General features: G+C 38.0%; 1 protein-coding gene across 1 annotated transcript; it reads right to left on the bottom strand.

Moving 5' to 3' along the window:
* Nucleotides 1-1,038: 1,038 nt before the first annotated feature.
* On the bottom strand, nucleotides 1,039-19,980 carry pskh1 (protein serine kinase H1). Its single transcript, XM_012860442.3, has 4 exons — nucleotides 19,663-19,980; nucleotides 15,302-15,974; nucleotides 11,727-12,650; nucleotides 1,039-5,627 (listed from the first exon to the last, which is right to left on the bottom strand). The coding sequence occupies exons 2-4, from the start codon at nucleotides 15,368-15,370 to the stop codon at nucleotides 5,310-5,312; spliced, it is 1,311 nt and encodes a 436-aa protein (XP_012715896.2). The 5' UTR covers nucleotides 15,371-15,974; nucleotides 19,663-19,980; the 3' UTR covers nucleotides 1,039-5,309.
* Nucleotides 19,981-23,894: the final 3,914 nt, after the last annotated feature.

The following is a 23,894-nucleotide window of genomic DNA, read 5'->3' as shown; positions in this document are numbered from 1 at the left end:
TTGATTAATGGAAGTTAACTTGCGTCCAATATATCTAAACCTTCTTGAATGAATGAATGCTAACCAGAAGTAAGACTTTTTTATTTATATGAACAGTCGTGGCAAAACGTTTTGGTAGTGATGCAATGGGCATGTTTTGTACCTTCAACATTTCTAAAAACATTTTGTCTTGAGAGAGTTTTAAAGATTTTATTTTTTTTATCACATCTATATCACATTTATGTGAATATAAAGATATATAATATAATAATATTAAGGTTCTCAGTGGGGTTAACATCTGTGGCGTTTCCTGACCACAGGTCCAAAATGTTCATTTTCTTTGCCCCTAACATGGTGTCCTATAATCAGTAGGAGGACCCATCAGATTAAATAACTTTGCAGTGACCTTCTGCTGCTCATCCTTCAGAATTTAGATCCATTTATGATATTTTCCTTTGACCAAAGTGGCTTTTTGACCGCCCTTTTTGTCACAAGCCTCCAAATCCTTTGCCTTTACACCCACAGACTACAAATGTGGGTCATGCTCTCCAGAGATCTGTAGCATCATCTTCTAGAGCAGCTGTCACTGCCTTTACTCGACATTTTTGGACGTCCTGACATCTGACCCACCTCTATAGCAACAGATGTGTTTATCAATAGTGAATTCAGCCCAATCCTACTGCTTCCCCTGTGTTGGTGATGCTGTGGTGGCAGGAAAGTGGCACATTTTTAATAAAAGCACAAGAAAACAAATTCTAATTAAAAATAAGCTCAAATAAAATATATACAAAGCTTTTTTTGCAATTAGTTAGATATTTGCTTAATTGGGTCAGTTTTTCAGATGTTAGTGTCCACCAACTTTTAATTTCTTTTGGGCCATTTTGCTTCAGCGGTGAGTCATTTTAAAACAAATGTAACAAAGTCTGAAATGAAGTTTCAGTAAAAGATACAATGCACGAATGAATTTGAAAAACCAACATACACACACACATACATACATATATTATTGCTCTTACAAGTCTTTTTCTTATTAAAAACAATCCAAATAAAAGAGTAATAGGTTGTTTGATTGCTTTAATGGCAAAAACAAATAAAATAAAAAATCTACAAAGTTAAAAGGAAGAGTAATCAAAGAGTTAATCATTGTGATACACAAAAAACTGAAAGAATTTCAGCTAACAGTGTTGAAACGAAGTGATTACCTTTTAAAAAAACAGCATTTACACAAAATCACAGAAACATAAAAATGTAAAAACTGTGCAGTCTTTCAGAAAACAAAATTATTTGAATATTTCTTTAGAGCATTACGCCCTCAAACTGTTTCTAATTTAACTAAAGCAACTCCTAAAGTCTAATGTATTTATTTGTGACTTTACTTAGATAATATTTTCATTCAGAGAAACACCTTCAACAGATCCTTCACATAAAACGCTGTTGGCACAGCTGCTTTTTAGTTGCAGATGTTTTTATTTAAGAACACAACCTAGAAATGCTGCTTTTAATAGCAAAGGTGGATACATTCTGGGTTCAGAGAGAGAAGAAATTTGAGGGCACTGACGCTAGTTTTTACGCCCAGTTTTACATGTGGTCCCATCTTTAACAATAATCAACAGCGTTAGGTTAAAACAACACAAAGGAGTAAAAAATGTGGAAAACCCGAGGTCAGCTGACGTGACTCAATTAGATAATTTAACACCGGGAAACATCGCAGCAGCATCTGATGAGATCTGTAAACCAAGTGGGGGAAAAAATAACTGTACATGAAGTGCTTCTATGGTTTTTATTTGTTTTTAACTTCCACAACTATAAAAGAAAATAAAGCTGGAGGTTCTTATTCAACACCAACGCTTTGTTTCCTAATTCACCAGTGTGTCCAGTTCCAGATCATGTGAGGACAGTGAGTTTATACACAAACAAATTACTAAAAATAGAAATTATTCAGGCCGTATTAATCAGGTTTATCTTTAGAGCCAATAAAGCTAGTTTGTCCGTGTGTGAGGTTCCAGAATATCTGATAATAAGACCATCTGAAAAAGAAATATTATTCTTTAAAATCAAAAACACTCAAAAGTTTCAGTTTCAACAAAGTCTTTCAGGCTGGATGGCTGAGCATAAAGGAAAGGTACGTTTTTTGGGGTTTAATACAATATCTGAGGGATCAAAACGTCAAAGCTGTGCATGGAAACTATTTTGTAATCCCAAAATGTCTCAGAATTGCATCTTCATCCCATCATCTGGTCGTTTCACGGTCTTACGTTTTTTCACGACCATTTTAGTGTCTCGTGATGATATCTCAAGCTTGTGTTGCAGTGATAACTGTATTGTTTTATCATCATCCAGGCATAAGATCCAAGCTGATTTTGACACAATTATCTCTTTACCTCAACATAACACGGCCTAAGAAGTTCAAGATAACAAGATACGAAGCATGTTTTGCTGCTATAACCATTTTTAATCTAAAGACAAGATCGCCAACTTGGTCTGACATGACGGTCCAATTATGTCAAGATGAGACCTTGAGGTTGTTTGACTGGTAATTAACTTATTTCTTCATGTGATGAACTTCATTATCTCATCTAAAGATGCAAATTTAACCTTATTGTGAAATAATCTCATTATTTTAAGATAGCAAGATTGCGAGATTGTCATTTTGAAAGACATGGAGCTTGTATTGTCTTGTAGTTTTTATGATCTCACCTAGATACATATTTTTTTATTGTGATAAAAGACTATCTCATCTCTAGATGAGCTCTTGATTTTGACGGGTCTCATCAAAGAGATAAAGAGATCTGGAGTTTGCTTTGCCATAATTCATCATGACATGTTCCACACTGCATAACAGGAACTAAAAGTAAACAAAAATGTATTAAAATTAGTGTATTTGTCCTCGATTTGAACAGGTAACTAAGACTATTAGCCAATGGAATGAGATTTTTGCACTTAAAATAAGAACAATTCATGTCCATCATGTTATTTCAACTGCAGGATACCCAATTATCTTATTTTAGGGGTAAAACTACTTCTTCCATTGGCAAATAGTCTTATTTCGCTGCTCAAATCAAGGAAAAATATACTAATTTCAAGAAAATTTTACTTCCTTCTGGTTCCCTTTTTGCAGTGTGCAGTTAGTAAACGGCATGAACAGACTAAAGTTCAGAGTATTTTTTGATTTTTTTAGTTTCACTGGACACATTTTTTCCCCATTTCCATGGACTTGATGCATGCATGCTGATAAAAACCCGTGAAAAACAGTGAAAACAGAAACGGCTGCCGCTGCTACCTCTCTGAGGGCACTAACCTGGAAGTTATGACAACAGGAAAGCGTGGAAGAACCGTTCCTGTGTTCAAACCCAGTTTTAATCAAGCACTAATTTCACCAGACAACTAATCTATGTTATCTCCAGATAGTTATGGACGGCTGGCAAAAGGAGCAGTCTGACATTCCTATATAAAAAAGACAAACATTACAGAGTAAAAATCATTAAAACCAGAGCTCAACAGCAACACTTTATTATTATAAACTATTTCAGTTTTGTAAAACACTTTGCTTTAGATTTAGTTGTGAATTGGGACTATATAAATAAACGGGACATTACACAGCACGGCGCTTGATATCATAAAAACTACTCTTTCATTTTGGCCATTGTTACAAACATTATATATGGATAAATATATTTCTTCAATAATCATTTACTGCAAACCTGACAGGGTTTAAAGTTTATAAAGCAGCAGGCCATGAGCTGCTTGTGAGTCAACCTTGCTTCCTTGGATAGCTTTGATCCCCTTGCATTATACGACCCACTGGATTTGAATGCACAGTTATACACAAAGTTGACTTTATGCAACTGAATCTGTCTCTATACCAGGTTCGGTTGGATATGAATTGGATCGAGTTGATTTTTATTTCTGCACCTTTGGACATGACTTGGAGACATTTGCCTTGCAAATTGTGGCAATATAAACAAACTAATTGGACTCCAAATAATTTTGATCAAAAATGAAAATAAAATGAGTAATAATTTTCTATATAAAAGGATATAGGAGAGTCTAATTTCATCACATATTCTATCTGAAAACTGAAACAGAAAGTTCACAACTGGATGACAATAATTATACATTTGGCTCCTTTTATAGCATTAGGCTGCAATTTATGTGCTGTACTTTTTAAAATGGGCTACATTCCTTAAATATATATATAAAAAAAATAACCCAAGAAAGTGTATCTTCAACGCCAACTTGAAAGTTTGCTGTATTAAAATTTTATTTTGAATTGTTTTCTATTTATTTTTTACTAGGGCTAAATACATTTTGCCGATCACTGGTGCAAAACCCTCATTTGTATTTATCCAGAATGATTAAATACATCATGAGGATTGTTAACAGGAAGACTGACTGCTGATAATCTCAACAGAACCCAGTTTAAAAAGAAAAATAGGAATTGACCCCTGGAAGTTTGAGTTAAATTGTGTTTTGTCTACAGAACACTAGAGGGCGCTGGTGTACCAAAAGTTTTACATTTTAAAAAAGTCTAAGAACCAAATTCTTGGACTTTATGAAATATTTTAAATGAACCTGTGATAGGTAATAAGACGCCTTCATATGTCCATCACAACACCAAAAAAGTATTTAACTTTTAGCGAGTCAGCAAGTTCCTGTGAACGCCATTTCCTTCTTTTACCATGTGCCGCACACACAGGTGCAGGCGTTTGCTTCATATGACATTTGACAGCATGAGCTGAGAGGATGGGGAGCATTTTAGAGTTCAATAAACTTCTAAAATAAGCTTTTAAAATAAACTTACAAAGCTTTAACCTTAACGGATTCACAATCTTCTAAAACAGGTTGAAACTGAAAACACGCCTTGCTTTTATCCTTCAGGCGGTGATTCTGTTTCACTGTAATCGGATTACTGACAACATCGCCAGGACTGTACAAAGAGTTCAATAATAAATTCACAGCACTTTTGATCAGAAACGAAAAAAAAAAAAAAAAAAAGGGACAATTTGTTTCTCCCTACTTCAAAGAACACGTCTTGCTTCTTAGAAACGTCGGCGTCCAGAACTCTGTTCAACAGATCCATTTGGAAGGTCATTACCCAGTGACCGTTTGAATGGAGATTTATAAATCACAATAATAAATAAATAACGCAGATGGAGAAGAAACAACCAAACGGTCCAACCTGTGTCTTCATCATTTTCGTAATGTCCTGTTTCAGCACTTTGAAATGTTAGGAAGGTTTAAATCAACGTCCTTCAGGCGTTTTTTTGGCTTTTATCACTGCCGGTGTCCACGATCGGCATTTTGTGAGTCAAACGAGCGCAGCAGATCCTTCAGCCGTTGTAGTGCTGCTGATAGCGGCGGTTCAGCTCGCGCAGCTCCTTCTCCCGCACCCTGCGCGCTTTGTTGGACTTGGTGGAGCGGCTGGAGCGCGTGGACTGGGCCGACTTGGTGCTCTGGCAGCGCGAGGAGGCGCGCTTCAGCAGGTTCTGAGAGATGCAGCGCTGCAGGTTCTTCATGGACGAGGCGGCCGCCATGCTGATGATCCAGGGGTGCTTGAGGGCCTGGCCCGCCGTCAGCCGCTCGCTCGGGTCCACCGTCAGGATCCGCTCGACGAAGTCTTTCGCCAGGTTGGACACGCTGGGCCACGGCTGCGGAGACAGGAGAGAGGAAATGGGAGGAAAAGTCAGCGACATGCGCAACTCAAGAACTGGAAAGTTGCTAATAACGGTCGCTCAAAATGATTCATCCCTCTGGTTGATGTTTGGCTGAATAGGAACCTGTTGTGTTCAGGAACAGTTATATTTTTAGGCTGAATGCTGATATATGATATTTATCTCAATGTGTTTTTCTTTTCTGGATCAAAACTTTATCCCAAATCCCAAATTTTTTTTAAACACCTGTAGCTAAACATCTGATACATTCCACCTACTGGAATACATAAAACTATAATTGTAACGCAGCATAGACCATCTCGATATAAACAATCTCATTATGGGAAATGAATCGATCGAATCAATTGGTGCAAATTTGCAATTTATTAAGATTTTATTTTTGGAAAACCAGGATTTTATTTGCCAAATGCACTCATTGGGCTTCCATGAAGAGGCTAGCCTGCTATGCAGAATATATGTTTAGGAAAATATATTATCCAAATGTCAGACGAGACACTTTAATTTACTCATTTACTCTTTTTAAGTTAGTTTGAACTTACACAAGTGACGTACTATTAGCTAATTGTGTGAAACCACTAACCGCAAACATTTGGTTATATTTTCATTGTTTACGACGGCAGGGCGGCCATCTTGTTTTACAAGCATGTTTCACAGCTTGGATTTAGTCCCACTTTGAATTCAGGTCGACTCCCAGACAAAATACTTGACAAAAGTTTCTAATGTAATTCCTTTTATTTCTTTTTGTGAAATGAAAAAGAGGTGAAAAAAACACGATTAATCGGATTTGGTATAATAAAATCAGACATATTTTTAAGTCCCGGCCTCATGTCTCATCTTAGACACCAAAACAATCTTGACATTTTTAAAGTCTTGATATACTGATGAGCCCTACACTGCAAATACTGACCTAAAATAAGTAAAATGTTCTTAAAACTTGTGTTTTTGTCCAGGATTTAAGCAGGTAAATAAAAAGTTATCTGCCAATGGAATGAGTATTTTGACCCCTAAAATAAGATAATTAGACATCCTGCACTTGAAATAAGTTGATGGAGATGAGTTGTTCCTATTTTAAGTGCAAAAATCTTATTCCATTGGCATATAATCTTATTTACCTGCTCAAATCAAGGACAGATACACTAATTTTACGAAAATTTTACTTATTTTTAGTTCCATTTTTGCAGTGTAGGAACAATAATATAATAATCTACATAGCATAATCTTGTTGATGTGGTTTATGTTGCTATAATGCTCTCACTTTTATGACTTGCGGAAATATTTGCACTTCAAAACATCAACAGTGGACTTTTAAAACTCTATTATGTGTCGGAACGTCTTGTGCTTAAAACAAGACAACAGAAATATTCCTCCAGCGTGCACGGCTCAGTCTGCAGTTCTGCCCTCTGAACAGCAGATGGCGGCAGAAACACGAAGCGCCGGACGACGTGCAAGCAAGCAGCAAAAACCCTGAAGTCACGAGACATTTTGTCCACATCCAGTCTGCACATCGCATGGCCTCCGGTTGGATGCAGAGTGTTGGAGGGTTCGATTCCCGCGTGCGCCTCGCTGAGCTCCACGTTTCAGACAAACGCTCTCAGTAACGACTGTTCTGCTGCAGCGAGACATAAACTGTCAGCATGAGTCAAACTCAACCCCCTGCATTGGCAGGAGTTACAGCCTACAAAACAAACACACACACACACACACACACACACACACACACACACACACACACACACACACACACACACACACACACACACCTAGTTCACCTTGCCCTGTTTTGGCCCCCCTGCTGTGCTTTCGGCAGATAAATCTCCGCGGTGGGCCAAACACGCACCACACGTATAAAACGCATCCATTTCTGCCCTCCCACAGCAATGCCTCGGCTATGACTACTTCCTGGACCGCAGCTGAACATTATTTATCCCAGCTGTCGGGAGCCGAACCCCAAGGGAGAAAAAACACTCAGGTCTGCTGCGTCGCAACTCCTACGCTCGGGCCCATATTTCTTAGAGATGTCAGAATTGGGATTTTCTTTTCTGGACCGGTGAAGTCTTCGTGTAAACGGCCAAAGACGCAGGATGCTGTAAGCTCTGAAGCACCAAGAAAACGCTATTAAGTTTAGCCTGAAGCCGGAGTTGTCCTTTAGTTGGTTAGTTTCATACCAAACATGGAGCAGAATTACGGACCCCATCCTGCCTGTCCTGGCCGACACACTTTACCTCTCTTCTCTTGAGCTCTGACCTATCAAAGCTGATTTTGAGCGTTCGAATGTTTATTTCTTAGGACCGCAACACTAAAAAGGAGACATAATAGAAATAGTAGTTTTAAATCCAACAGCAAATTAAGATAATGCCCGTTCATGCATCAACGCTTATTTCAGTGTTATTTAACCATAAAAAGTCCATCAGCACAAAACGTGCTGCAAGTTGCGTATATTTATAGAAAGGGAGGGAGGTCTTAGTTTGGATTAATATAATAAAAAGGGGGAAAAAAAACATTTAAAAGATTTGATCAGAGTAAATAATTGGCCAATTTCTCTAGATGAAGCATTGGTGAATACCTGGTAAGGAGCAGTTAAATGCACTCCTGTATACAACAATAGATAAAACTAGAAAAAGTGATGGTGGAAGGTCAAGTCTTAGATTTAAAGCAGCCAATTATTCTTACAAACTGTTGCAAAGGTAAATAATATCAGCACATGTGGAGCATTAAGATCTCTTTTCAAATAAACTCTTCCTGCTGTTGTTGTTTTTCCTGGATAATCTTTTCAAAGCAGTTTCTCTTTGGAGGTGCCACATTTTTGGATACAACCTAATTTATTCATGTTTGAGTTTGCTTTCTTTCCTAATAGATCCACAAATCTTTCCACTCCAGTAAAGATGTCACTGCTAACCCCAGAGAAAAGCTGCCGGACTCACGGACAGCTCGGCTGTTTGCAGCCAGCAGCCGTGAACACGCACGCTGCCAGAAAAGGGCTGCAGGAATAGAGATGTCAGGTTGGAGGTCAATGAACACGTCGGCCAGAAAAAGTTCATCCCCAGAAAAGTGGAATGACTCAACAGTTTCTAAATACGTTTTACAAAACCGACTGTTTGTGCAGGAATGTCTGTGTGAGGAGCAAAGATTATCTGTGGGCCTTACCAGAGAAAACTCACTGGAAGCATCAACATTATACTTCATATAATAGAAGAACAGACCAATCAGCGCTTTCTCCAGCTGCACAGGAACGTCAAGGATAAAAGTGGGAAAACCTTCATCCATGCCGCATTAATCTACCAGCCAGACTGCTAAAATATATTAAAAGTGGTCCTGATCAATACGTCTGCAGGCTTTCTGAATCTCTACCAACTCCCTCTGGCCCCTGGATTCTTTCTCACTCACTCAGTCCAGCACATGATCATTTTCAGAAAGTTTTTTTTTTTTTTGTTAAGTGAATTTACTCTGAGTTCAGAATCCTTCAGGCAGAAAAAGTCTCCTAGACTCAAGGAAGGGACCATCCTGTCATGATTGGACACATAACACATTAGCTAGCAGCTAAATTTGAATTGAATCTTTAGGTATTTTCTTACGAGGCAGATAACTCATTCCCACTTCTTTAGGATAAAACATTAGTAAAAGAAAAAGTATGCTATAATGTATGTCAACTATATGGTGAATGTATTGTTTAAGGTTTGTAATGATCTTAAATGTTCTTAGTTTATTATCTTCTGCTTCCATCAGCTACGATGCCGTGGCTAAACGGTTGATAAACCAGAACGCAACAACAAACTTAATGCATTTTATTGGCATTTTATGTGATTAACCAACACAAAGTAGTGCATAGTTAGGAAGTGGAAGGGAATTGATAAAGAGGTTTTCAATGAAAAAAAAAAAAAAAACATTCTGAAAAGTGTGGTATGAATTGGTAATCAGCTCTCAATGCAGAGCCATATTTTAAAACGATTCCAGATGCAAGGGTTTGGGTCTTTAACAGCTTTTGCACTGATTATTTTTATCATTTATTTATTTTAGACTTTGACTAGGCCATTCCAAATACATTAATGAGCTCCGATAAGAACCGGTCTTTCCGACACAGTCTTTCCCAGACTCAACAGCTGTCTCTATTGCTATGTTTTTAGCTCCATCCATCTTCCCATCAACTCTGACCCGCTTTAGTAGCCCTGGTGGAGGAGAAAAGGCACCACCATAGCATGACGCTGCCTCCACCGAACATTAAAGTGGGCTGGTGTGTTCAGGATGAGGCGCGGAGTTAGCTTTCCTCCTTTTCAGATTTTTATTTATAGAAAGAAAAAGGAGAGAAAAGAGTTAAGTTTGTGTTGGACTACCCAATAAAGAGCAGAGTAAATGGTTTTAATGTGACAACATGTGAAAAAGGGTTTTAAGGGAATAAATATTCTATTAAATCCATTTCATTGTATTCTGGTGAGGAAATCTGCCATTGGCTACAGAGCATAGACTACACATGTACACTGCAAAAACTGATCTAAAATAAGTAAAATGTTCTTAAAGTGAGTGCATTTGTCCTTGATTTGAGCAGGCAAATAAGATTATTTGCCAATGGAATGAGTATTTTGACCCCTAAAATAAGATAATTAGACATCCTGCACTTGAAACAAGATGATGGAGATAAGTTGCTGCTATTTTAAGTGCAAAACTCTTATTCCATTGGCAAATCATCCTGTTTACCTGCTCAAATCAGGGACAAATACGCTAATTTTAAGAACATTTTACTTATTTTAAGTTCCGTTTTTGCAGTGTATGCCATAAAAAAATAACGGTGTTCAAATAATAGTGAGAATTTATTTTAAGTTCCTATTTTGCAGTGTATGCCATAAAAAAATAACGGTGTTCAAATAATAGTGAGAAAAACAAGAAAAAAGTTAAACAAGAGAGCAACTGTAAAAACAGAAAACAAAAACACCAAAGAGTGTTAAAGCACTAAACGTCGACTCAAAACGTGTCTTAATTTTCTTGTCGGAGAGGAGAAGAGAGGCTTGTCTGGGAACTGTGTCAAGCTGCGCCTCTTGTGTCAATCTGTTGACAAAGCCTCCTGCAGAGTGCAGCATGTATTCCAAATATGGCGGAGGAGGAGGAAGACGAAGGCTACAGGCATTTACTCAAGCACTGAGTAAATGCCTAGAAGAAATCAATACGTGGATGTGCCAAAATTTTCTTCAGTTAAATAAAAACAAAACAGAAGTAATAACATTTGGACCAATAGAGGAGAGATCAAAAGTTAGCACACAACTTCAGCTGCTTCAGCTAGGAACCACCAATCAGGCCCGAAATCTGGGAGTAGTGATGGACTCAGACCTGAACCTCCAAAAGCCTCTAAAGACAATTACAAGGTCGGCTTTCTATCACCTGAAGAACATTTCTAGGATTAAATGACTAATGGCTCAGCAGGATCTGGAAAAACTAATCCATGCGTTTATATTTAGTAGAATAGATTACTGCAACGGTGTTTTCACAGGTCTGCCTAAAAAGTGGATCAGACAGCTGCAGCTGATCCAGAACGCTGCTGTCCGCTTCCTCACTAAAACTATGAAAGTAGAGCACATCACCCCAGTTCTAAAGTCCTTACACTGGCTCCCTGTATCTCAGAGAATAGACTTTAAAATACTTCTGTTAGTCTATAAATCTCTAAATGGCTTAGCACCTAAATACATCACAGATCAGTGCATCAACCAGCCAGACCACTAAGGTCTTCTGGCTCCAGCCTACTCTGCAGAACCAGAACCAGAACTAAACAAGGAGGAGCAGCATTTAGTTCCTATGCTCTACTTATCTGGAACAAACTTCCAGAAAATTGTAAAGGTGCGGAAAGCCTGAGTTCCTTTAAATCAAGATTAAAAACACATTTGTTTAGGATTGCCTTCAACTGTTCTAGTTAACTGAATCACCACTTTTTTGTTCTATTTTCTATCTACATTTTATTCCTACTTGCTTTTATTCTGTTTTAATTTGCTATATTTTAATCATGTAAAGCACTTTGCATTGTCCCTGTACTGAATTGTGCTATATAAATAAATTTGCCTTGCCTTGCCTTTGCCTACAGATGTCGGCTCTTACCTCTCCGGAGAAGCTGTACTTCCCCTTCAGGATCTGCCGGTAGAGCCTCATGCGGTTGTCGTCCTCGAAGGGCATGGTTCCGCTCAGCAGGATGTAGGATATCACCCCCAGCGCCCACATGTCCACGGCGTTCGTGTAGGGCTTCCTCACCAGGATCTCCGGGGCGATGTACTCCGGCGTGCCGCACGTGGTCTTCATCAGACACTCGTCTCCCTTCTTCCTGCTGCTGGCCAGGCCGAAGTCGGTGATGATGATCTTGGAGTCGGCTCCGGGGTGGTAGTACAGCAGGTTCTCCGGCTTCAGGTCCCGGTGCGTGATCCCCAGAGCGTGGAGGTACTTCACGCCGTCCAGCACCATCTGCAGCACGCGCGTGGCGTCCCGCTCCGTGAAGGAGCCGCGGGCGATGATGCGGTCGAACAGCTCCCCGCCCGTGGCCAGCTCCATCACCATGTAGACGCGCTCTGCCGTCTCGAACACCTCCATCAGCTGGATGATGTTGGTGTGCCGGACCCGGCGCAGGACGCACAGCTCCGACTCGCACACCTCCCTCCCCTCGCGGTAGCGCGTCTCGATCATCTTTATGGCGTACGGCTGCCGCGTGCTCTTGTGCTCCACGCGCACCACCCGGCTGAAACTCCCGCGCCCTATCAGGGCCTTTATCTCGTACTTGGCCGTGACTCGGGGGTCGAACTTGGCTCGGTACTTGGCCACCTTCTTTCGCTGGGGGTCCGACAGTTTGGACGGGTCTTTGGGGGTCTGAGCCAGCGCGGAAGTGGGAGAGGCGGCCTGTGCCTGGCCAGGATACGCGCCGGCGAGGTCTGGCTTCTCGGCTGCCACGCCGCCGGCCTCCCCCGTCTTACTTGCAGTGCCATCCCCTCGAATGAAGTGCTTATAGATATCTGTCTGAGGCGGCTGGGGATCAACCTGAAGAAGACAGAAAATACGGCATCTTAGAACCTCATCCTGCGCTGGACTAAGTAAATCCACATTAGTTTTCTTCTAATTGACCTTTAACTTCATAAACAACACAAGGCTGACTAACTTAGCAAGTGCCAAGGAAAGTATAGCCTAATAGCTCTCCATGCTCTCTGTTTAAAATATCCCCCCCCAAAAAAAACCAAGCTAAATTATTGCCAGTTAGCTACAAATAAAGAGACTGGAAATAAAATTGATTAAAGTTCAGGGCTGTTCAAGGTTGTGTACGAGAAAGTTGTTTATTCACTGCAAAAAGGGAACTAAAAGTAAGTAAAATGTTTTTGAAATTAGCATATTTTTCCTTGATTTGAGCAGCGAAATAAGACTATCTGCCAATAAATATGATAATTAGCTATACTGCACTTGAAATAAGATGATTTAGGTGCAAAAATCTTATTCCACTGGCAAATAGTCTTACTTACCTGCTCAAATCAAAGAAAAATACACTAATTTCAAGAAATGTTACTTTTAGTTCCTTCAGTTTGTTGCAGTGTTTTCTCTTATTTTGTGTAACCTTAGTTAAATTAGTATAAAAAAAGCATAAGAAGGACCACTAAGTCCCTCCTCCCTAACCTGACAACTCAAACTGCAGCAAATATTAAAAGCAAAGTGTGTTTGGCAAAGCGTGAAGTAAGTCTAGAGCCGTGTTCCCCCAAACACACACGATGGCAAACACGTTCAACTTAACCTCTAGTCGCTCACCGGTAACCAGGTCGTTGGGCTACTGCAGGTATAGTGCCTTGCCCAGGGGCACATTAACAAGTGGCAGGATGAAGCTGGAGTCAAAAAATGACTACTCTACTCACTGAGCCGCAGTCTTTTTCTTTAAAGAAATTAAGTCGTTTTCAATTTCACAATACGTGGTTACAAAAGCACCAAAGATGTCCGAACAATCGATTAACCGGCTGCCTTTTAGGTACGCCATAAAACTGCTACAGCATTATTAGCTTAGTAGTATCTGGCTAACTGTTAGCCGCTAACAGTGACAAAGTTACACCTGATGCTGCCAATTTGGCTCCTTCACATTTTCACCTTTCAGTTTTAGTGGTTTTATACCAAACTGAACCATGTGCCACAGGACCGTCTGTACCAAACAAATGCTAATTTGTTAGCATTCCGCCTGAGCGAGTAAACAGCCTGACCATAAGCTAAAAAGGCCGGCACAAATGTGGATCAGAACCACAATAAACGGGAATATGGTCCAATAAAGACTTTAGAAAATAATACATAGTTAGATTACACATTAGTTATGTCAGCATTTTAACATGTAGGATAACATTTTAACATTATGTAGCCCAATTTCTATAAATCCTTATATTACAGATGAAACAAATATGATAGGCAATAGTATAAGTAGTCATGAATTGGTTTAGGAATACTAAATAGAAATAGGAAGACAGGAATATGGGACGAACTGAGCCAGAACTGCTGACATCTCTTTCATAGATTCTAATTGGTGCTAAAACTGAAGGGGCGTTTTCGCTTTTATTGAGTCTAGATTGGCCTTGATCATTGTAAAAAAAAAAAAAAACTTAAATACTCGGACCTAACAAACCTGAACTAACCTCCTAATAAACTGGAGAGATATTCTTTGACGAAACCTTTATTCTGTTTTTTAAAGAAAACACTGAAATGAGTCTTTTCAAGGCTAGTTTGCCATTTGGACTTTAGATTTAAACAAGCATAACTGCAGCATACAGACTAATACATTTTACACTAATTACAGATTCTTTAAAACAGCTTTTACTCCATTGGTGAAAAAGCAATTTTTTATTTATTTATTTGTGTCACCATGGACATAAGACAGTTAATAAAGGTTGACAGACGTGTCAACCTAATATCGCATGTCCGCTCATGAGACGGTTGTGTATCTACACTAGGGCTGAACAATTAATCGCATTTTCAATATAATCGTGATTTAAAATAACGCAATTTCCAAATTACAGAGGTCTGCAATTTTTGGCTATGTAACAATTAGGGAATTAGACACGTCCTTTAGGTGTGAGTAAAATGTTTGATGTGGGTTTGCCTACACATGGAAGGGAAGACAGTTGCAGCAGTGAGATAATCTAATTTTATTACTAGTTTTAGAGTTTGTATAATCATACAAAACATCAAGTACTGGTCAATCAGTTTAATACATAGACTTTCTTGTTGGTTGGACTTAGCACTTCATGTTCAACAAGGATTGATGTCCAATTAAATTAAAAGCAGTTCTTTTGAATAATATTCTGATCAATAGAAACATTAAAAGTTCATTTTTAAAATAGTCCTTGTTTACAAACATCTTTATTTAGAGGCCATTTTTTGTTGCTTGTGGTTAATGCGGAGAAAAGTCAAAATTGCAATTTTGATTGAAATATATTGTAAGCAGAACACAATCATTTCTACTCCGAGTTTAGATGCTGTGGGTCTTTTAGCAACTAATCCACATGGTGAGGAAACAAATTGATTTGTTGTTTGTATATATTTTAAAACACATGATAAATTAAACTGGGAAAAAAAAAAATCGCAATAAATCACATTAAGAAAAAAAAATTGCAATTAGATTATTTTACAAAATCGTTTAGCCCTAAGCTACACCCCGACCTGTTACTGACCTTTTTGACCAGGTCCAAATGAACATCCCCTGGAGGCTCAGGGAGGACCTTGCTGTTCCGGCACCCCATCACATCACCTGGGGCTGCAGCCCAGCCAGCCTCACAGGCCACCAGGAGTCCTGCCTCATCACCGCGACACCTGACTCAACGGACCGCGGACATCCAACAGCCAGGCTGTAGCCACGCTCAGACAGACGCTCAGGAATACGGCCGATCACTCCCATCCAAGTCCAGATGAGCTGGCATCAGCGACTACGCTCCATGGACATAACACCTTAACACCTCCCAGATAGTCAGGAAAACATTGTGCACCGTGCGTATGCCGACTCCTGGGAGGATTACTTGTTCTTTGTTGTGCTGTTCTTCTTTTTCAGTCTCAGCTTCCTTGCCTGTCCAATCAGCTGGCAGGAAGACCCAGAAGCCCTTCAGGGAACCTACCAGGCGCCCGGTAAGGAAGAACGCATCAGCACAAACACCACGGAGGCCGACGGCACAGAAACAACCAATCGGGACAGCGAGTCTCACTGAGACGTTGTCCTCAGGAAGATGTTCCCAGGGAAATCCAGTCATCAATCGTCCTCTGATCCATCAGGAAACGCTTCGGAGTCCACGACAGTCTGGCCACGGACTGAACAGCCCCCCATGGAGAATTCTTGGCTATGGTTGAGTGAAGCTGCGAAACAGAAAATGAGTCCATGAGTTATTAAACAATTACATATCACCAGCAGAACATTGGTAAGAGGTAATTATCCTCAGGCGATCGCTAACAGAGGTTCAGTTTAAGCGATAAACATGCAACCTGGCCTTATCGGAGGGCGTTCAAGATAAACAACATGTAAAAGCATCAAAGCACCGGTTGCAGGCGACCAATGTCGGTTCATTTTCAGTTTGACTGGTGAAGGGAAAAATTATAGAAAGGCAACATGTTTGCAACAATAACAGCATATGGTGTTCCCAAGATTTTAATTTAGGAGAAATATCCTAAGGTACCATTTTGTGATGTTTTATGGTGTTAATGAGGTCAAAAAAAAAATACGAACCTTCTAAGACTTTCTGCCATGTTGGGGTGGTGTGGGACTGCTCAACAAGAAAAAGTGATACGAAAAATTAAGAGACATGGAGATATAGAGAGATAAAAAGAATAAAGAGAGAGACACACAACACATAGAGAGATAGATAGGAGAGATAGAGAGAGAGAAGAGACAAAGAAAGAAGAGAAGGAGAACACAGAGAGAGAGAAGAGAGAGATAGAGAGAGAGAGAGAGATAGAGAGAGATAGAGAACCACACAGAGAATGAGAGAGAGAGACACACAGAGAGAGAGAGAGAGAGAGAGAATAGAGAGAGAGGAGAACCAAGAGAGAGAAGAGATAAAACAGAGAGAGAGAGAAATAAGAGAAGAGAGAGAAGAGAAAGAGAGACAGAGAACAGAGATAGAGATAGACAGAGAGATAGATAGATAGAGATAGACAGAGACCAGATAGATATACAGATAAGAGAGAGACAGAGACACATTATAGATACATAGAGAGAGAGAGACACATAGACACATTAGAGAGACAGATACAGATAGAGAGAGAGACAGATACATATAAGATAGATATAGAGAGATACAGATACATATATAGAGATATATATAGAGACAGATACATATACATATAGAGAGATAGACAGACATAGAAGATATACAGAGATATATATATATAGAGATAGATAGAGATATATATAGAGATATAGATATACATAGACACATATAGATATACAGAGAGATAGAGATACACATATACACATATAGATACATATACATATATATAGAGAGACAGAGACATATATAGAGATACATATACATATATATAGAGATACATATACATATATATAGATATAGAGATACAGATACATATACATAATAGATATATATATATACATATACAGATACAATAAGAGAGACAGAGAGACAGACAGATACAGAGAATAGACAGAGACAGACATATAGAGAGAGACAGAGACAGAAGAGAGAGACAGAGACAGACAGAGAGAGTAGACGAGACATACAGAGAGTAGAACAGATATATAGAGAGAGAGACGGATAAGAGAGAGAAGATAACATAATAGAGAGACATAGAAATGAGAGATATACAGATAAAGATAATAGCATAACAGATCAAGATAGATACATAGACATAAATATATATAATACTATACAATATATAGTACAACATATACTATATAATAATATATATATATAATATATATATATATATATATATATATATATTATATATATACATATATATATATAGTGATATATATATAACTCTGCAGTCATATGAATATCTGTTGCGTTTTTGCTTTAAAAAAATCTATTAGATCATGTTACACCAATATGATTTAAAATGGTGCCTAAATACCACAATACTGCGATGTTGTGCTGTTTTTTACCAACGTCATCCTAAAACAATGTCTTACTGGCCCAAGCCCAGTAGCTACTTTTACCGGTGATATATTTAAGTTGAGTTTACGCTGTTAGACTTTTTTTTTTTTTTTTATTTACCAGTAGGGAGATAAATGTAAATTCAGATTTAATAGGCAACCTGTTAAATCTAATTCAATGTAACATACCTTATAGAAAGGTAATTAAGAACTTAATTTACCACATCAAACACTAGCTATGTTTACATGCACAAAATTTATTCAGAATAGAAACACCGATATGAAACGTTACTGAATGAGCAACAATTTTGAGCTCTTTTATTTTTTTACAGACAGGTTTTATCGGGAGCCCGACAGTTTTGCTTCTCGGCGTATTTCCGCCACTCGCCAACGCGGAAATACGTCACGTTTACATCGGGCGCACTCAGGTCAGTTTGCCACATTCGGCATAACCCTGAGACTGACAAACGTTTATATGCAGGTTGATGGGATTATCAATCAGCATAAACCACCACTCTTATTCGGAATACAATTTCATTCCGATTGATCTTAATCTGATTGGTGTGTTTAAATGACACATTTTTATTCTGATTACTTTTGTCCACGTGAATGTAGCTAATGAAACAAATGCATCCACAAAAATCCACTTGCCGAGGATAAGAATGCAAAAGAAATTATCCAATTTGTACATAATCTAGTCCGCATCAACATGTAAATGCTGAGCAGCTGAGGCTAAACGTAAGACAATTTGGGATTGCAGGAGAAAAAAAAAATTTTGTACTGTGATCTGGCACATTTTTAGATTTTGAGCCATGTAAAAAATGATTAACAAGCTTTATTCTTTTCTGTAAATGCAGATACTATTGAAGATAGTAATACAATCGTTTTTATGTTAACAGAAGTGTTCAGTTCAATCAAAAAAAAGTAGCAAATTGACCCTGTAGCAGATATCCTGTACCCAGCCAGAGAGAAAACAAAAACATGTTAAAATAGATCAAGCCATTTAACAATAGGAAGTGCCCACAATTGGTCCAAAATCTGCATTTTAAATTTTTTTTAATCTTTGTATCGTTTCTCTTACTAAGACAAAGCCGTTATCGCTGAATGGTCATTCTCTGGCCTTTCCAACGGCACCAAGTCTTTAATATTCAAAAGGCCTTAAATGCATCATTACTTAACTTGAAAATGAATACATAAATGATTCAAACATCCCATTAAAAAATAATAAATAATAATGGTACAGGACTTCCAACTGACAAAAACATTTCGCAACACCTGGAAAGACATACATGAACTTTCTTAGTTTAAACGTAAAATTGTAAAATTTAATCACATCCTAAGCTGATGTGGAGAGTTTGCGCAGCAGATAAAATGATTTTTTCCTGATTTCCTTTTAATTCAGTTGTGTAAATAATGACTAATTATTAAATCAACCGCATAACAAACGGGTAATAAATGCGCGATTTGAGAGCTACGTGGAAAAGTCATTTGGGCGAGAAAGCAGCAATCTGCGTATTTCTAGGTTATAATTAGTTACTATGAGATGTGCATTAAAAAGGAGAAAGAAAAAAACATTCAATTACATCAGAGTTAGAAACATGATTGCAAACAGTTACACAAGACACTTGTTTACAAAGCAGCAAGTTTATTGGAAACCACATTTTAAAAGTAGATCCTTATCAGTTTATTAAAGAAACTTGCTGTAAAACAGTTTCAAAGCGCATTCCTGGTGTTTTCTTTCTTCTTTTAAACACAGGCCCGTTAGATTTGTGTGTGTGTGTGTGTTTTTTTTTTTTACGCAGGCAAAAAAAAAATAACGATAAGGTTTATTTCAGCAGGACGTAATGTGGTGGCAGTCTCCAGGAGACAAGAATAAACAACTCTGTGATTAAAACTGATAAAGTGACTTTTTTATGTCATGTCTAAACTTACCGGAGGAGTGTGGGACCATGCTAATTAGCCTGTTAGCAGCAGCTCCTGCCAAATCCAGCCTCCTCACCCCACTCTCACTCAGCTGGGCTCTCCATTTTCACCCCACACTTTCCCGACTTCTGTCCCCGAAACGAACACCGCAAATCCGCCTCCAACTTCGATGGCAACTTGTCCACCTGACGCCGGCTTTTTTACCACACGTCTGAAAGTGTTGAGAAGCTTTCCAAACTTTTTTCTAGCCGTTCTCCGTTTCTGGACGGTGTTTTTCTACCCGGGGTGGACCACCTTCTCACGGCAGGAAAACCGGAAAGAGAAAATGTGGTCTTTCCGGTGGATTACCTTCAAAATAAGAGGCCAAACTCAGAGGTCTGCAACCTGCGGCTTGGGGAGACCGCAGTGGCTCGTTACAGCTTTGGCAAAAATGATGAAGAGTCAATATATGAAGAATCAAAAAAAAAAAAAAAAAAAAAAAAAAAAAAAATATATATATATATATATATATATATATATATATATATATATATATATATATATATATATGTGTGTGTGTGTGTGTGTGTGTGTGTGTGTGTGTGTATGTGTGTATGTGTGCAGATTTTATTTATTTATTTATTTATTGCTATACGTTTTCACAATTGAATGACACTACACAAGTAATATTTTAAACACAATTTTCTTCTCATTAGATTGGAGACTATGTCATTTTTGTTACAAAAATGTTTCACTAATATGAACATCCCATGTAACGAAAAATATCACTCTCTTTTACTAAAACAGAAATAGAAATACTATGATGGAAATTGACAGTTTCCTAATATGTATATGTATAAAATATTATGAGTTTTCTTTTTTTTTTTCTTTTTTTTTAAAGAAGGTAATGTAACATTTTCCGGCTGTAAATTAGTTTGATTTGGTGGGTAAATGTGGCTTTTTGAATTGTAAGGGTTTGAGACACCCGGTTTATGTGAAAATAAAAAAAAAAATGCTAGGTGTAAACTCCTTTCTCAAGCTCTTCTAGTTTAATAACGTTTAATTAAACTAAAGGTCAATTATATTTATCTAGAATCTATCTTTGATAAAAGCAAGTCAAGTTTATTTGTATAGCACATTTCAGCAGCAAAGGCAGCTCAAAGGGCTTTACATCATGAAAACATAAGCACATTGAAACAGTCACTGCTTGTGAAACCAGTAAAAATCATCATACTGTATGAGGTTAAAACATCAATATACATCAAATATGTTGGTCAGTGTTCCTGTTATTATGGGCTGAAACCAACTCTAAACAGGTGGGCTTTCAGTCTTGATTTACCCTCAGCTAGAGGTAGCATATTGATATTGAATATAATGGGTTCCAGGATTGAACCTTGGTGTACCCCACATGTGACTTTTGTCTGCTCTGATGAGACGTTAGATGTGACACAAAGAAGTCCCTGTCCTTTAGGTAGGATTTAAACTGCTGTACCAGAGAGTAAAACAAAAGATAAAAATGGTACACATGTAACATCATACAGCATACAACTAGTTGACAGCCATTCTGAATAAACGAGTCTTCAAATGCTTGTTAAAGAATAAGCAGAATCAACGCAGCACAAAGATGGAGTTAACATATTCCCTAATCTGGGGGCCACCAATCTAAAGGACCAACAAAGAATCCTTCATAGAATCAAAGTCGCATATTTAACTATATGTGAGGTTCTGTCTTCACATTTTTATAATTTTAGATGACGATGACAACATTTGAATCATTAGAGTTAAAATGTATTCAGTAAATTAGCCCTATTTTCTATCATAGGTACATTGGTACATAACATTTTTCCGAGATTTAATATTTGACATATTAAGCGTCTTCGGGTCTGACTCGTTACGAGCATAAAATCTAAAGTTTGTCTGACACTTAAGGAGCCGTCTGCTTGTGGCTGTATTGACGTCTGCCCAGGAGACACTGACTGCTGTTGTTGCATCTCCTACAGAGACTAGGCCTCAGTGAAATCTATAACCTCCTATAGCATGATAATAACAATAATTTGAAAAAATCCATAAAGACACATTTTTTAAATTAAAACCATCGGTGTCTTGTTCTTCACCAACTGGCTTTCCACCATCAAACTATTATTTTTGAGGGAATGATTTTGAGCTTTTTTTTCCTTCTTCCTTCTCTGGATGGTTTGGCAGACTGACACATCTGCTGACACACACATGAAGAATCTGATTGTTCATGCTGAGTCAGGAGAAGCATTTAACACCCACAGATAATCACAAACAGATTCCCTATAGATGTTGAAATTATTTTAAATATGCATCCATCACAGTTTAATATAATTTGTTTTTGGAGCGATTGCCTGTGTTCTTGTGGCTTTACCATGGATGGTTTTTGACGCTATCGTGGACTCCCAGAACAACCCCAGTGATCCATTTGTCATCCGTGCACAGAAGGTTTTTACTCGTCTTTCTTTGAAACTCTCTTGTCATGTGTATCAAATAACTTTATTGTTTGCATATGGAAGATTTTAAGATCAAGGCGAAAAAAAGTATGTTCAAGTATGATCACAAAAACAGAATATGCTTTTAAGTTAGTCATGATTACTTGAGCAACAGAGAAAATAAGCAACACATTGTTTTAAAATTGAATGCACAAACATGTAGTAAACAAAATAAAAAACAAGGACAGAACTTTTTTTTCTCACTATCTGACAATAAATCAAACAAAACATTTCCAGTTAGAAGTCATTTCTATTTCCTAAATGCCATAAACAACAAAAGAAAACCATTTCTAGAGAAATTGTAATGACACTCTTTAAAGTTAGAAGTTTGCATAGGCTGAGATTACTATATCTTTAAACAATTTGGAAAGTCCCAGAAAATGATGTCATGTCTTAGTGAGGTCTGCTCTGACAGGTTTTGCACATTCTGGTCATCGTCTCCTTTAACTTTCTTGACTGAGAACATGTTCGTTTTATTCACATTTCTTCTTGGTAGTCCACATATTATCAGCAAGGTCAATGTTTTGCAAGAATTCCTTACTGTGTGTTTATAAATTGGCTAAATTTGTTAAAAAAAAATCTAAAATAGGTAAAACAGCAATCATCTTCGTAAAACAAAATATATTTGCACTTCTTAAGCACAAATCTTCCTTCTGTTGAGCCAGGCTGACCTAATTTTACAACATACTTTAACTCATTTATATTGTATCCAGTCAGACTACTTTGCTTTTCTTTTTTGATTTGGTGAAATCATGATGTTGATCTCCCAACAACTTAAAAATTATTATTGATCTTATTTGCTAGTCAACATCTTCCTGATAAAATGAGGTCACCGGCAGACCAATCCGGTTCAATATGTTAAAAGATTTTGCAATAAGAAGTCAGATCCACGTGGAAATAGATTACACACCTGAGGTCACATCCCGTTTGGCAAGAAATGTGGGCATTTGATGACTCATAGAAAAAAAAAATGGTGGCCTCAACAATGAATGCAAAGGGAAAATAACGTGTTGTGCTAGGGGCTGAGGAGACGCTGTCCTTGGACAATTTTCGGGGAATGAAGGAATTTCCCCTGTAGACTGAGGGTCATGTGCGATGAGCGGGATCTCATGTGCCGAAGGCCACTCGGAGTGTCTTGCAGAAAGCCAGCCAGCACTTTTCTTTGTGTCATAAAAGGGTTTAGACCAGCCCCTTGTAGCATTTTAAATTGTATAAAATTGTTTTGGGGCATTAATCAGATGTGGTCTAAAGTCTTCTCCTTAACACTTGGATATATCACAATGCAAAGTTATTTCCCCACTCTCCTTTCACTCTGTCCATTTGATGGAAGAACACGCTCTGTAAAGTTTAATGCAATTCAGAGATATGAGTAAGCAAATATCTTCATAGTACTCCCCAAATTATCCAAGTTAGGAAGGTGTGTTTTGACATAGACTCTAAAGTTTAGACTCTAAATTGATGGTATCTGGCAGAAAGATTGATTGTTCAGGTTAATGCAGTGTCTTTATGCCACACACACAGATAGTGTTTTACATTTGGCCAGAAAGTTCTATTTTGGTCTCATTTGACCAGAGCAGCTTCTTCCTTGCATTTCAAGGTTGTTCGTTTATCTATTCCTGCTGAAGACAAATAGAAATATGTTTTTCACTAATATAAAAATGTAACTTTCATTTTATAAAGGTAGTGAAAACTTTGCACACAATCTAAAGGCAAGACATGCTTTGTGGCTGGATAGAATATCTTTTTATTATG

This window comes from Fundulus heteroclitus, chromosome 2 (assembly GCF_011125445.2).
Source record: "Fundulus heteroclitus isolate FHET01 chromosome 2, MU-UCD_Fhet_4.1, whole genome shotgun sequence".
Lineage (NCBI taxonomy): Eukaryota > Metazoa > Chordata > Actinopteri > Cyprinodontiformes > Fundulidae > Fundulus > Fundulus heteroclitus.
The sequence above is the reverse complement of the archived record's forward strand: the minus strand, read 5'-3'. Positions and strand labels throughout refer to the sequence as shown.